We start from the raw sequence: 16,284 nt of genomic DNA on the forward strand, positions 1-16,284 counted from the left end.
AGATCGGCAAGTCAACACAGGAAGCTCAAGGTCGCATGATTTTTAACACAGGAAGCTCAAAGTTCGCATGATGTTTAAAAAAACTTCCTTGGGGGCCCGGGCGGGGCCATGGGAACCCAACTGGTACTGGGAAACCGGTTTTCAGTGTGAAAACGGTTTCCCATCAGACACCCATATGGGAACAGCACCGTAGATACATTTGAAGTATAGAATACCAATGTCTGCACACTACGCTGCGGCTGCCACGTGGCCATATCAGCTAGCACAAACGAGAGTGTTACTAAGAGAGAGAGACTGGACGCGAGCGAGCGAGAGCGAGAGAGAGAGAGATGTCTGTTTCTCAGTCGCTTCCAAGCTGCTATGGCGTCTGTGACCTTTCGCATCATCATCATCACCATCGAGTCATTGCGTGTAGAAGGAGGACGAAATTTCTTGCTCCAATCGTAGCTTCTTCGACATCTTCTCCCGTTGCTAATCGGAAAGGTTCCACCATCAATCAAGCAGAGGTCGACCTCATTGATGCTCTTATAGGCATTCAAGGCCGCGGCCGAGGAGCATCTTCGGCAAAGCTGCAGGTATGTATCCTGCAGTGCTTCGAGTGACCTCCCTTGAATTCAACTAAGCCTGCGTGGTCAAAAAGCTATGGCGTTTACATGCAAGTGGCGTTGTTGACGGTCCACATGTGCAGTCCTAGCACAAAGTAGCTGTTGCAAAGCAACACGCAACGTGTTAGGGACACGTGCTGGATTCTCTACTCAGGAAAATGCAGAGTACTTGGTATGTAAAGGCTTGAAAATGCCACCTTATACGTGCTTCGTCAATTGCAGAGAATATCAGATGCAGTTGAAGCACTAGAAGCAGCTGGAGGCATTGATGAACCTGTAAGTTCTGTCCATTCTTTTGCAGCGATGCATATGCACAAGGTTTTTACATCAGATCTTAAACTTGTGAACTAATACTAAATGGCTAGTTTTCAACGTTCATGTTGCAAATTTGACACCTAATGAGTTATACCAAAGTGGTTTTTTTAAAATCAGCCAAGTGCAAAGCATGTTCTGTCTATATCCATCAAAGAAGTCACGTGAACATTTTCCTTTTGTTTTGCCTTTGTATTAAGAGGCAAGCTAATTTCCTTTGCAGACAAGCTCGAGCTTGATAGAAGGAAGGTGGAGGCTGATGTTCACCACACGACCAGGCACTGCCTCTCCCATTCAGGTAATCCTATAGGAATTTCTCTATGCATTAAATGTATTGCATTAGTTAATGTCCACTTCACGTCCCATTACCCTGTAATGTTGCAGAGAGCGTTTGTTGGTGTTGATACTTTCAGCGTATTTCAAGAGATTGTTCTCAGAGCTGTTGATCCAAGGGTGTCTAACATTGTCAGGTTTTCTGAAGCCATTGGTGAACTGAAAGTGGAGGTATGACGCACATTATACCTGTATATATCGGATGAAAGGAAGTAAGTCTGACATGTCTTAGCAGTGTTTAAAGGACTTCTCAATTCCTGTATCTTTGGTATTACACTTAACTTTATATTACTGTGTTGGAATTCCCTAGAGGGGTGAAAATCCACCATGGAGAACATGGATGGGATGATGGATGAGGAGGAAGAATATGAATTTTTTGCAGCTAAAAATGATGTTTTGATTAGTGAAACTGAATTGGTAGCCATTGTAACTATAGGTACAACTCTCATGAAACCAAGTACAAGTGTTGTAAGAGTGAATTTAGCAATCCAAGAGTTGCTACACCACTAACAGAAGCTTGATAGCAAAGAGAAAACACTTTAGATATTATGTATCTTGTGTAGAAGTGTTTTTGAAAGACAAATATGTAGGAGAGTAGCTGAGAATTGGTTAATATCTTAGCACATTAACAAAATGAGGTCGGATGGGGAGTTTAAGAAGATCAAGAGGAAAACCTATGGGTTTTTCTTAAAAGATGGGTACTTGTGAAAACATGCTAAGAAGAAATAGGGTGTGCCATTGCGATTTTTGGGTGATAGAGCTTCACAAATAAATGTCATGCAAGAATTTTATGAAAGCTTATGGTTGGCCATAGAGGTGTTTAGGGTACTTTTGCAAAGATAAAAAAAGATATGGTGGTAGGGCATGTATTAGGATGTTGCTCACTTTATGAAAACATGTAAAACATGTCAAATGTATTCATTTGTGAGACATCGGGATGGATTGTAGCCCACATATCCCTTGTCTCTTCCTTTTAAGTGGGTGGTGGATTTAATCACGATGCCTACAGGTCTTTGGCAAATGAGATATCTCGTACTTACTCGTGGCAAATGAGATATCTCGTACTTACTCGTGAAGACTTGACTAATTAAGTGGAAGGGAGAGCTCTATGTACCAAGATAATAAATGCAGTGTGTACTTTTCTCTTAGAAGAGATCTTTTGTTGGTATGGCTGTGTGGGAAAAATTACAATAGATAGGGGTGAACTGGATGTAGATGAAGGTAATGGTTTCTTTGCACGGTTGGGGATAAAGCTTACTTTAACGTCAGCTATAACCCTGAAGGAAATGGCATTAAAAATAAACCATTTTCAAAAAAGTAGTGCATGCACTCATCATTAAGTAGTTCCATTGTATGATATGATTGCAGCAATCTTTGATATATGAGGGAGATCCATACAACCATTTTGTTGGGAGAATTAGGTGCAGTGGTATATTGAGGGTAATTTGATCAAGATGATCATACAATGCCACAAAGAGTAGCCTATTTGCAGGCTGTAAATGCTAAAAGCAATACTCAATTGGCCAATATTTAGGTTGACTTGATAATGGCTCATCTTGGTACTAGTCCAGTACAACTGAAGTTGCAGCCTTCAACTTTTCTTGCCCAGCATCCCTCATGCTATGGTACAAAAGGGGGTTAAAGTGATACAGGCCTCAATATCTTGGACGAGATTCATATCACAAATGAAGCCTCAATTTGTCAACTTAAACACTATTGGGTATCATTTGGGAATACTGGATTGCATTTCTAGTTTTGTGGCAAATGATAAATTGGGTCTTGTGCGAAGCCCATCTTGGACATTTTGTAACTATTTAGTATGAACTTTTCAAGCCTATTGAAAAAGCAAGACTTTTTGAAGGCCTTTATCTCGTCAGCAACTTAGGCTTCTCACTATATGTTATTTGATTTAAGTTGAAAAAAAACGCACCGCATAGTTATTTATAGATGACTTGATGGCATCAGTTGTGGGATTGTTGACACATAGATATACATGATTTTATAGGGCATTTGCTTGATTGAGGTCTAAACAATATCATTGTTTATATGGTTCACCAATGGTAAGTACATCTTTCAAGCACTTTGTAACTTCTTGTCCTATAGTAGCATCACAACATTGTCTTATTCATTCTTGAATCTCTCTTTTGACCGATAGTCTGAAAATTAAAAATGAAAGTCATGACAATAGAAAGGTTTGTACCACGACCATAAAACAAAGCTTGAAGATGTCCAAGGCTCTAGTCTCTTGCAAAACTTAGAGAAGATAACAGAGCTGAAAGGTGGAAATGAGCCTCCTATCAAATGATTGCGTAATAAGGTAAAGGCTGCTATTGACATCCGTGCCACTCTCTAGTGTGTGCATTGTTTGGCACCCTTTGAATCTGAAGAGCAAATCCTTGCCAAATCTAGGACATTCCCTTGATCAGTCATGAGTGGCCTTTGTTTGGCAACTTGCAAGATTGTGTGGCCACGTGGATGGGAGAGTAGGTTGGTACTTGAGATGTGAGAGTGGGATACACTTGCATGTAGGTCCTGATAGGTGGTTGGGTTAGGGCTTGAAATGTGTGGGTGGGATACCCTTGCATATAGGTCTTCATGGATGGTTTGATTGGGGGATAAATCCCCACCACCCATGCATCTCTACCACCTATTTGTGCAAAAGTAGAGGACCTAAAGGAACGTGATGTGCCTATGTTTGAAGATTCCCCCAATGTGATGTGTGGTTGGATAGTTGAAATGATGAATGGTGATGTGAATAATACTGTGAAAGTAGTGGAAGAGAAGAGTGCGATTGAAAATTGTGCTATGGAAGGATTGAAGTGAATGGAGATTCATGTGTTGTAGGAAATTGAAAATTAGATGATAATTGAAATGATGATGTACTAACTTTAGTTTGTGACTTTGAGAAACAAAACATGAAGGAAAATATGAGTTTTTCTTATACGTACTGCTTCTTTTGTTTACATAGAAAAACTGGTCCTCTTCAGGACTTAGAATTAAATGAAAAGTTTGAAGATTTCTCTCATCTTGATTATCACTAAAATCTTGCTCAGAAGTAGAAATAGGAGGTTATACAGAAGTAAAAGTGGGCATATTTGACACAGGAATAGATGGAGGAGAAGAAAGGGTAGGCTTGTACTTTGTGCTGATTTCTCTAATAGAATGGCAAGACACAAGTGGAGGTTTCGTCTTTCCTGCAAAACCAATAGATAATCAATATTACCTTCTAATTATTGTGCATTGAATCTAAAGGAGAACAATCAATATTACCTTCTAATTGTTGTTAGGTTCGATGCATGAGTAGATCAAACTTGGCTTGTGAAATCTCATATGGTTTGTAGACTCCATGGTAGTTTGATGTCTCTCCACTAGTGTTGGAACCTTGTAAAAAAAGTTGTGAAGCCCACTCCTGCTCAAATCTTGGCATAGTCTACTCTAGAGAGATTGAAGTGCTGAAGAAATGTTTGAAGTCATCTTCTCCTTGAGATCCTATTTCTGACGTTTAGCTTTCAGATCAAAAGCCAAGTCTCTTCAGAGAGTACCTAGCTTTGATACCATGTAAAGAAATACTCAAACATAGAATACAAACACAATTATATTTCAAAGCATAGATTGATACAAGTACTCTGTAGGGTTAGGGTAATTGTGAGACAATGAACACAAAAGATCAATGAATAAATACAATGCTCAATGAAATAAAAACACCATACAAGGTGAATATCGAACCTTGAACTCGTCTTTGAAGAACTGAGGTAGAGGGTATGAGCTGGAGAGAGTGTTGTATATTGTATGGATCTTGAAACATTGTACTCTGTAGGGTTAGGGTAACTTGGAGACAATGAACACAAAAGATAAATGAATAAATACAATGCTCAATGAAATAAAAACACCATGTAAGGTGAATATGGAACCTTGAACTCGTCTTTGAAGGACTGAGGTAGAGGGTATGAGCTGGAGAGAGTGTTGTACATTGTATGGATCTTGAAACACAACAGACAGCCTTTGTCTGTACAACAACAAGAAGCACAGATTTGGAGAATTTGGATTAGGCTAAACACTATAGGAACACCTCGGAAGAGTTGATAGCAAGCTGAATACAGTCTCAATGGTGTAGATGATTGCTAAAGCTGCGAATGCTGTTGGTGGTAAAGGCGCCTGTGCCTAGCATCCGTGCATTAGTCACATTGATAGTACCCGCACCGTGTATTAGTTACTCGCACACCTGTACTCTGCAGGTGCCGGGCGCCTATCACTGCCACTTTATTCTTTATTCTTTCAGTGACATTTAAATAAAGGGAAGGTTGGTCACACATTGTGATTGTTGGACTTCCTACATCTTGTGTCTCTCTCTCTTGCTCTTGCTCCTTCCACCATAGCTCTTTCTTCAGCTCCATGTTTCCGCTTAGGGCTCACTCCCTTCAATTGGTATTAGAGCTTTCTTCTCCACGAGCTCAAGCTTGGTTTGGCATTGTTTCAGCTCTCTTTCGAATACCTACAATAGTTCCTTTCATGGCAGCCATAGTGTTGCTTGAAGAGGTATGATTTGTGACCCTCCTTTGTTCCCCACTTGTTTGGCCATGCTATAGGGCTTTAGTGAGCTCTTGAGCCACACTTCAGCTTAGTTATAGTACAGTTTGAAAAACAGGGCAGCCATACCTACAGCTTCTCATTGAAGCTTGGCTTGCTTCCCGCTTTGCTTGAGCTTGCTCGAAGGCTTCTCGGGGTCCTCTTAATGCCTCGCTACCCTCCCCAACCAGCATTATCATGCAAAACGTGGAGCAGCCCTTTATCTTAGGTTTGCGCTGAATGTGCCAGTCTGGACAGGTCTTGAAAACAATCGCACAATTCCCTTCAACTCATTTGCAGCCCCTCTAGCATTTGCGTGGTCCTCTATACTGTGGGAATACCCCTTGGCATTGACCTTTGCTACTTGAGCATTCCATTGGAGTGTTATCCTTCAGCTATTGAATGTGCTTATACAATTTATAGGCTGTAATAACAGGGCAGCCCCCTGTCTTCGATGTCTCATGATTAGTGGCATGCTCGTTTGATGCCTGAATGGCTGTGTATGATACTACCATGTTCGGGGATGATATGCCTATGCTTTGAACTCATTTTGGAGCTAATTTGAGCACTGTTCTTGCTCAGTTTGACAGTGATTTGGTTGCTGTAATAAGCAGGGCTGAAGCTCATTTGTGTTGAGAGACATGGATTTTGAGCATAGTTGGTTATGGAGGCTGGAAGGCAAAGATTAGAACCATGATGACATAGACGAGACAATGATTGTTACTCAAGTGGCTAAGGTTCCAAGATGAAGTGCTTGGACTCATAAACACGATCTTGAGTAGGACATCACAAGGACACAAATTGGAAGTACAAAGTACAATAGCATTGCGTTGAAATAAGAACCACGTACATGCTTCTATAGCCTTTGGGTTGTTTTACTCTCCTCATTGTGGTTATGGGATACAGAGCATCTCTTCCTAGAGCATACATCATTTGTCATATATTTCAATACTCCCCCTTAAATGATGAGTTCCTATACTTGCTGGCTTTTGTCCCCCTTACATGATGACATGGCCCAAAGACTAGCTCATAGGCAGTCTAGTCAAGTTAAAGCTTGAAAATTTATATCTTTGGTAAGGGTTTTTTTTTTTTTTTACAAAGCAAATCCACTAAGAGAAACAAAATCCACTATGGGAAAACACAAGATTCACTATGGGAAAGATACATTGAAAATTTATTCAAAACAATCTGCTAGAGTTGTTGTCGATAGTGGAAGTATCTTCTTCATCTTCTTCATGCATGAATTGATTTTGATGGTTACCATTTTGCACCTGTTGTGCTTTTTTTCTTATGGAAACACTCATTGGCCATGTGCCTAGTTTTACCACAACAATGACATGTGACTTGATCCTTGTTGTTGGTGTTGAATCCTCATCCATGTCCTTTTGCTCCATAAGTTCCCTTGGTGTACAAGAGATTGTCCTTTGAGGTGGTTTCTTTTGCATCCTTGTTTTTAAGTTTACTTTCTCCATCAAGTAGAGAATGCTCAATGTCTTTGAGTGAGAGATTAGGATTATTACTTAGGGTAGACATAAGGTTCTAATATGGTTCTTGATTTACACTTGCTAGTAGCACTCCTATGGCTTCATCCTCATCTATGTTCTTTAAAGTTACAAGTTGAGTTTTTAGGCTCTTAAACTTGTTAATATATATGGTCATAGAAAAACTATCCTTTAAATCTAGCTTATAGAACTGTATGAGTAACTTTACTTTTGAGTTTTTAGCTTGAGTTTCGAAGATCTTGTTAAGCTCATCCCATGCCTTTTTTGCATCTTTGATACTGGAGATATGGTTCAATACACCATCAGATAGTCCCTAGGTAATGATGCCTAGAGCCTTGTTGTTTATCTTTTCCCAATCTTTTGTCTTAAGCTGGACTTCTTCAACGAATCCGTCATCATCATCTTTCTTCTTGCCATCTGCATCTCCTGTATCATCCTCAAATAGATCCCAGATGTCTTTCCTCATGAGATGGTACATTGTCTTTTCTTTCCAGGCATGAAAGCTTTCACTATTGAATTTGGCTATTTGCTCAAGTTTAGACATTTTGAAGGAGGTTTTACTGCGAGTATACTCAAGCAATGTTTATCGTTTTTACAATGAGATTGAGGCTTACAAGGGATTTATTCAATTGGGTATTCCACATTAAAAATCTTCATGTTGGTCATTGCAAGAATTTAGATAAATTCAACAAATGAGTTTTTCTTGAATGTGCTAAGAACACAAGTGCCAAGAAGCACTAGGTTAGTATCAAGAGATATTAGCTTGATGTTAGGCTTTATGATTCCTGATTTTAGGTGGTCTTCTTGATCTTTAGGTGGACTGCTTGAGTTCAGGTGGGTTGCTTCAAATCTTCTGCACTTGCTAGAAACTGTCCAGATCTGAACGACAGAGGGTTACTTGAGTTGGAAAGAGTGAGAAATTGAAGTGGAAAAGAGCTTGAAGGTCAATGGCTATGGCTGATATGTTTTAGGGTTGATAGGCCGAGTGGTTTTTCACTGACAACAACATGTACAGGCAATCATTTCAGGAGATGTCTGGTGGGTAGAAGGCCTATGAGGTGGGCTCCAAAAGCCCTATGGTTGCAGGGAGGATCGCGTTGCGTGCAGGGAGAACATGATATACGGACTAAAAACGGTGTAGGACAAGCAACAATCTCCAATTTTGTTAATGCTGGTGCATAGAGTAGCCAATGTTGGGCTGTGATGTGCCAAGTAGTTGCGCTTTGAGCTGAGAGACAAATCCTTAGAAGAAAGTTAGTTGAGATATGGCTTGTATAAGAAAATCTGATTGCTCCAAGCAGGGTAGGGCTATGGTAAACAAGAAAGTAGGGTGAAGATGGAGGTGAGAAATGAAGTCATTTGATAGAGTTGAGCTGGATTGAGGTTGTGGGGAGTTGGAGAAGCTGTGAGAAACTATGCTCACCATGGCTCTGATATCATGTTGAGAAACACGGATCTTGAGTATGGTTGGTTATGGAGATCGGAAGGCAAAGATTAGAATCATGATGACATAGACAAGAGATAATGATTGTTACTCAAGTGAATTAGGTTCCAAGATTAAGTGCTTGGACTCATAAACACAATCTTGAGTAGGACATGACAAGGACATAGATTGGAAGTACAAAGTACAATAGCATTGTATTGAAATAAGAACCAAGTATATGCTTATATAGCCTTTGGGTTGTTCCACACTCCTCACTGTGCTTATGGGATTTAGAGCATCTATTCTTAGAGCATATATAATTTGTCATATCTTTCAACAATTTGGTTAGTGGAATATATGCTTATTGCTTCTCGGGTGCTTATCGACTACTTGGGTTGATATACCAATGCTTATGGTTTATGTTACCTACTTTGTTATGCCTTTGGAATGCTTTTGAGCAGTGATTGAAGCTTACATTGATTGACATTGTCTGTCATTTGCTACAACAGGCATTTACTTGAGACAATTTATGCCACTTATTATTTGATGATACTCGGGCTATCTGTTTGGATGTTAGATGTGTGATATGGATGCTACATGTCTTTGCTATGCTTGACGGACACTGGGCTTTGCCTTTGACTTGTACTTGAGTTATTCTAGAGCTTTGGACATTGACATTGGTTGTCAGTTACCTACTTGGATGTTACAGTGGATGCTTTGCTGACTACTTTAACTCGGATGCTCCAGATGTATACACTTGGATCTTGAATGTTTGATGCTATGTACATGATGTATTTGAGCTTTGCTTGCTCATTCTACATCTGACTTTGTTCAAGTTGGAGCTGCTTCATTGACTTTGATGTTACATAGAGCTTGTGGTTATGCAGTTGAGCTTATACCTGTCTTGGCTCTTTATTGAGATTTTTCTCAATTAGTCGTGTCTTTGGTTGGTCTCTTTTGTTACCCCAAGACCTGTTACATGCATGACTGTTATGCCAGTTGATGTTTTTCACATTGACAGATTACAGCTGACAGCTTTGGATACTTGTCTTATGTATGTTGGTTGCTAGAGTTTCTTACATATCTCATACAATGCATGATAACTTGGTAGTTCGAGTTTATCATGTATCAGTGATAGCTTAGTTTTGGCTCGGTTTTCTTATTGTTGTACTTTATTTGTAGCAAACTGTATCTGCAAATTTTGGCAACTTTCATGAGGGCGATTGCTTTAATTTGACAGCTCTTTGCATTGAGTTTCTGGACAGTTCATTACTTGGTTAGTATCCCTTGTTTTCAGCTTGATCTGGCAGTGGCTTTGGGACTGATTTGCAGATTGTTATAGCAATCTGCTTTGCCCTTTTGTGCATTTACTTGGTCTCAGTATGGCTGGTGGTTCCAATGATAGTGCTATCTTTAATATTGACAAGTTTTTTGAGATGGCAAGCTCAACACGTGCGGACATTGATGATGGACTGCCTGGCTAAATGGCTCTGCACGTCTACACTTACCACGTTGGTGGTCATTATGATACTCACATGGCCACTGACTTATCACTTATTATATTTAGTTTCTTACACCTACTTGCAATTGGCAAAGATATAGGGCCAATCGATTAGTGTAGTTTGTTATGCACTGTTTGACTTAGTAGGCCACTTTTCTTTATGTTGTATCTTATCTATACTTTGTGTACATTGTATAGTGTGTGGAAGAAGAAGAAAAAATCAGCAAGAAAACGTTTTGGCTTCCATCTCTCTTTTTGTGTTGTTGAGTGATACAGTGTGTTTGGCGTAACAGCTCAAGCAAGTCCCCCCACCGCACGATTCTTGTTTTGGTATTACAGCGGCACCACTGAGAGAGACTGATTTTAAAGGCTGAAGTGAGGGAAAAGAAGCAAGGTTCGAGCAAGCAAGCAACGGGTAAGAAGCTCTCCCATTCATTCTTCCACTCCTCTTGGATAGTGTATGTGGAGGTATCGAAAGCAGGGTAGAGTGAAAATCTCAGATTGCTGTGAGATTTGGCATGCGAGCAGAGTACTGTATATTCTGTAGTCAAGCCCTCTAGGGCTTGTCTACAGCTTATTTGGATATCAAAGACCGTTTCAGGCCCCGTTTTAGAGCCGCAAGGTTGTGGACAACAGTTTCGGGATATACTGTGATTTTGGCTGTATTGATCGAAAGTGGGTGTATAGGTTATAGATTTTGAATTTGTAATGTTTGAAGTTTAGAGCCGCAAGGTTGTGGACAACCGTTTTGAGGATATAGTGTGGTTGCGACTGTATTGACCGAAAGTGGGTGTATAGGTTACAGATTTCAAATTTGTAATTTTTGAGGTTTTTGCCAGGAAGCAAACATAAGGTTTATTTGCAAACAGGTTGCAGATTACATATACTATTGAGCAATCAGTGAAAAAGGTTGCTTGGTGTATTGTTGTGCACTTGTTGTGAAAGGTTGCAGAAGACTAGCTGTGTTGTATTATTTTTTGTGATAATGGCAGAGAACAATGGAAATTCCATTATTGAGAAGCTCGATAAGAACAACTACCTTTTATGGAAGTTTCTAATGAACTTCCTCATTGGAAAGGGTCTTTATGAGTTTGTTTCAGGTGAAGAAAAGGAGCCAGAGCTGAGTATTCTTTCGACTACATATGAATTAAAGGCATGGAAAGAATGGAATGCAAAAGACAAAAAGGTGATATATTGGCTATATGTAGTAATTGATAATACTATGCTGGGACATATGAGATATGCAGAAACTTCACGTGCAGCTTGGACAATTTTTAAGAACACGTTTTCAGTAAATACAAAGGCATGAAAGATTCAACTCAAGCAAGAGTTGAATACCTTAAAGAAAGGAAAAATGTTTGTCAATGAGTATGTTTTGAAGGTGAGGAGCATTGCAGATGCTTTAGTAGCGATTGATGCAATGCCCAATGATGATAATTAGGTTTCATCCACTTTAAGTAGCCTTAATAATGAGAAGGCATGAAAAATTTGTCAATTTTGTATATGTACGGAAGCCATTTTCAGATTTTGATGAGCTAGTCTCTCTCATGATTACCGAAGAGATCAATATGCAGGGTGACTCGTCTGAAAGAAATGGCGAACAAGTCCAAGCATTTTACTCAAGTTCAAGAAGGGGACGTGGTAGATCCTCTTTGAGAAGTCGTGGTATGGGACGTGTTGGCGATAACTAGCAAAACAAGTTAAATCAGCAATTTGGTGAAATGTAGATTTCAGGAGACCGAGGAAACTTTAGAGACAGGGGGAGCTCTAGAGAAAGAGGTGGATGGCAGAACATAGGTTCTGGAAATTCTGTTATTATTTGCCATTATTATAGCAAAATAGATCATATTGCAGCCCATTGTTATGCTAAGAAGGATGATATTCGCAATGGTAAATTGCAACAAGGAAACTATACATTGTCTTCAAGAATGAAGACAAAAATGAGTGTTTGTTTGTTATGCAGCATATGATGAATGCAATCATAGAAAAGGGGACACATGATGATGTATGGTATGTCGATTCAGGTGCATCTAATCATATGACCAGTCATGTTGAATGGTTTGGAGAGATGCATGATTTATAAAATCCAGGTTATGTGCAGAGACGGATGATGATTCATACCACCCAATTTTACACATTGGAAAGGTTTCCTTATCCTTGCATGATGGCCAAACAAAGAGTCTGACAGATGTATTACATGTGCCATCAATCACAAAGAATCTACTGTCTATTGGCCAAATGGTAGAGTAAGGGTTGCAGGTTTGATTCAATGCAAAAGGTTGTTTTGTAAAAGACTTTAATGATATGTGCAAGTTGGTTGCAAAAGGAAGTAGAGTTGGCCGCATGTTTACTTTAGATGTTGGAATTCTTGCAATGGATGTTGCTATGTATGCTAAAGGAAAAGGAGTGGTTGCAGACATTGAAATATGGCATGAATATATTGGACATGCAAATGTGCAAAGGCTGAAATTAATGTAGTTCAAAGGATTGGTTACAGGATTGCCTTATTTTAGAGTTATAGAATTTCATAAAGTGTGTGAAGCATGCTAGTTTGGTAAGCAGGCAAGACAATCCTTTTCGCATGACAGAGAAGTGAGCAGAAATATACTTGATGTAGTGCATACAGATGTTTGGAAGCCTACACAGAATGTATATCTTGGTGGTGGCAAATACTTTCACATTTATTGATGACTGTTCAAGGAAGCTATGGGTATATTTTATGAAAGAAAAGAGTGATGTATTTGAGCACTTTAAATCTTTCAAGGCAGTTGTTGAAACAGAAACAGGCTTGAAAGTTAAGTGCTCGAGATCAGGGAGAGAGTACCTCTCTAATGAGTTTAGTGGTTTCTTGAGGACTCATGGCATAAACAGACAATTTACTTGTAGATATATCCTACAGCAAAATGGGTTTATAGAAAGAAAAAATAGGCATATTGTAGAAGTTGCAGGGGCATTGATGGTTGAAAAGAATATGCCAAAACATTTTTGGTCTGAAGCTGTTCATATTACTGTCTATATTATAAATAACTCCCACAGCTGCAGTTCATAGGATGGCTCTTGAAGAAAGCTTTATAGGCAAGAAGCCCGATGTATCACACTTGAAGGTATTTGGTTATGTTGCAAATGTTTATGTGCTAGATGAGTTGCGGAAGAAGCTTGATTCAAAGGTTGAAAAATGTATTTTTATTGGATACTCTTTAGAGCAGAAAGGGTATCATTGTTATAACCCTATCACAGGTGAGTTCAGAGTGAGCAAGGATGTTATTTTTGATGAGATGAGTAGTTGGTATGCATATGTTGGTGATGTTTTAGATGATGATAATGATCATGATAGCTATGTGCAGAAAGAAAATCAAGAATCAGAGAGTCTTAGTGGACGACAATCATCTTTTGGTACTACACCTACAGTGAGCCCTTGGTTTGAGAGACTAAGGAGTAGCCCCATATCTTTAGGTGGATCTACAAGTGTTGCAAGCAAAGACAAAGGAAAGAAGAAAGTGATGGATAGTAATGATGCATCTACTAGTCATTTGGGATTTGAACGGCCCATGCGTCGACAATTCGATGCATTGTCGGTAACAACTTGCACTACATTTGAGGGGCCCACCTACAACCACAATTTACAAATTACAAGTTATGTATAAATCAAATTTCAATTATGAATCATGAATGATGATATTATGATTTATCACGATTCATTATGAAAGAAAGTGAAACAAATTTAAAACGCAAATTGCAATGTATACCTCAATGATAGCTTGTCGAATGTGGTGGTAGATGAATGCGGCCGTCGTTTTTCTCCCTCTCTTGGCGGTATCTACGGCCCGCAAAAAGTAAGTGCCGAGTGGATATGAGACGAGTATGTTGATGATGCCCGGTTTCTTACGATCACTCCATCGGTGAGAATGGAGCAACTATATTTTATCCATGCGGCCCGAATAGGATCAAGGGCTCTATCAATCCTCTCTTTCTCTTCATCAATCTTTCTCATCCTCATGTCGTTGTATGTGACACGGGTCCATCCTTCACATGGACCCACATTGGCAGTGGCTCTTACTATCTTCTTCCATTGCTCTTGCTTTAGGACATTGAATGCAAGATTGCACTCAATCACCGTGCGTGCAATTTCAATGTCCACAAGTCGTTGCCTTTCTCTAAGAAAGGCAACCGATCCACGCATATGACCGGGTGCTTGAGAGAGAGATGATTGTCTCTCCAGTACCGCATGAGTCTCCACTCTTTGTCTTTTACCGGAGCCGGATGCAGATGTGGAGCCCCCACCACCAATGGTAGAGGCCTCTCCCGCATCCGTTGAAGATACGCCCACATTGGAGGCTTCCTCGTTAGTAGGCATAGGAGTTGGTGCCGATAAGCCACTTCCTCCTCCTCTTGTGGATCCCCCTCTCATCTTGGCGAGAATCTCCTCCACAATGTTTGGAGGGATCTCCTTGCATGGAGCAACTTGTCCCCCCGTCTTGGAAAGATGTTGGAGAAGCCGAGTTGTACCACTTGTATAGCGCTTTCCGCAATACTTGCATGTCCAATGGTGGGAGTTGGACTTCTTTGTGTCCCTCTCCATATGGATGGCATGCAAATTGAAGGCCTCGTGCTTTTTACGAGTCATGGTGCCGATGACGAATAAAGAGGCCCGAGAGAGAGAGAAAGAGAGAGAGAGAGAGAGAGAGAGAGAGAGAGAGAGAGAGAGAGAGAGAGAGAGAGTCTCGACACTCGATTCTTGAAAGTTGAAACTTGAGTCTTGAAAGTTGAAAGGGAGACTCGAGATGCTCGAGGGTTGGGATAAAGTTGTGGGGTAAAGTTGAAAGAGCAAGAGTGAGAGAGAGGGAATGGGAGATGAGAATGGCAAATGCTTTGATAGGGTATAGGATAGAGGGGATGGGATATGAGATTTGACTCTTTGAGAATGGCAAATGCTTCAATAGGGTGTGGGAAAGAGGAAGATGAGAATGATAACTTGTAAGTGCTTGCTGGATTGGTGTGGAAGCATGGAGGAGAGGAGCACCTTTTGTAGATGAGAGAAGGGTCAAAGTTCAAAGTTCAAACATTCAAAGTCTAAAGAGAGAAGAAATCCAAAGTCTAGACTCTAAAGAGAGGGCTGCAAGTTGGAGCCTGGAAGGAATCCAAAGAGGAGCATTAAGTTTTGCATGGATGATGGCTGGAATTTGGAAAAGGGGGGTGGGGTGAGGTATCCAAGGCTTCCCACCCCCCCCAAAAAGTGCAAAGTGCACACTGCAGCCTACAGGAAACGCGGGACGTGGGGTGCAAAAAACGCGGGACGCGGGGTGCAGGAAAATACGCGAAAAGAGTACGTGCAGGCCAGGTGGCTAAAACATGCTAGTTTTTTCGTACGAAATTATACCGTACGAATCGTACTGTACGGACTGTTTCGTACCACGTACGGAGGCAACTATGTAGATACCTTGTTAAAAGATTTGGTTTTGAAGGTTATGCAGCTCACCATTATGCTTATATGGTGAAGATAGTTGAGGATGTTGAGTCCACTTGTTTTGAGGATGCTATTGGTCATGCTTATTGGGATGCAACAATGGATGAGGAGATGGCTACATTAGAAGCTAGTAAGACTTGGGATTTGGTACCCTTGCTTAAGGGTAAGAAAGCTATTGGCTGTAAGTGGGTTTACAAAGTCCAGCATAATGCAGATTATTTCATTAGTAGGTATATGGCTAGACTGGTTGCAAAAGGCTATGCTCAAACATATGGCATAGATTATGAAGAGACATTCAATCCCGTTGCTAAGATGACAATTGTTAGATGTGTGATTGCTTTGGCAGCAACCAAAGATTGGAGTTTGCAACAAATGGATGTTAAGGATGTCTTCTTGTATGGTGAATTGCAAGAAGTGTATATGGAGCAGCCGGCAGGTTATGAGGATTTAGAGCATCCCACATATGTGTGTAGGTTAAAGAAGGTGCTCTATGGGCTGAAGCAAGCACCTAGAGCATGGTTTGACAAGATTGGAGAGTATCTTGTCAATATTGGATTTTGTATTTTCAATGCTGAATA

The 16,284-nt window shown here is 40.2% G+C and overlaps 1 protein-coding gene across 4 annotated transcripts in view; it reads left to right on the top strand.

The window, feature by feature from the left end:
* Positions 1–236: 236 nt before the first annotated feature.
* Positions 237–16,284, top strand: part of LOC148016199 (Plastid-lipid associated protein PAP / fibrillin family protein) — a 58,527-nt gene continuing 42,479 nt past the window's right edge. For 2 of the 4 annotated variants that reach the window (XR_015688122.1, XM_087664398.1), the window contains exons 1-4: positions 238–575; positions 828–881; positions 1,141–1,215; positions 1,302–1,421. Coding sequence is in view for 3 of the 4 variants with exons in the window: in XM_087664398.1 (XP_087520524.1) it covers positions 330–575; positions 828–881; positions 1,141–1,215; positions 1,302–1,421 (495 nt within the window). In the remaining variant the exon portion in view is untranslated. Of the gene's footprint in view, positions 576–827; positions 882–1,140; positions 1,216–1,301; positions 1,422–16,284 lie in introns of all 4 variants that reach the window. The other 2 variants (XM_087664399.1, XM_087664397.1) reach the window with 2 other exon arrangements.

This window comes from Lygodium microphyllum, chromosome 23, assembly GCF_053477565.2.
Source record: "Lygodium microphyllum isolate KBCC chromosome 23, Lygodium_microphyllum_v1.1.10, whole genome shotgun sequence".
NCBI lineage: Eukaryota > Viridiplantae > Streptophyta > Polypodiopsida > Schizaeales > Lygodiaceae > Lygodium > Lygodium microphyllum.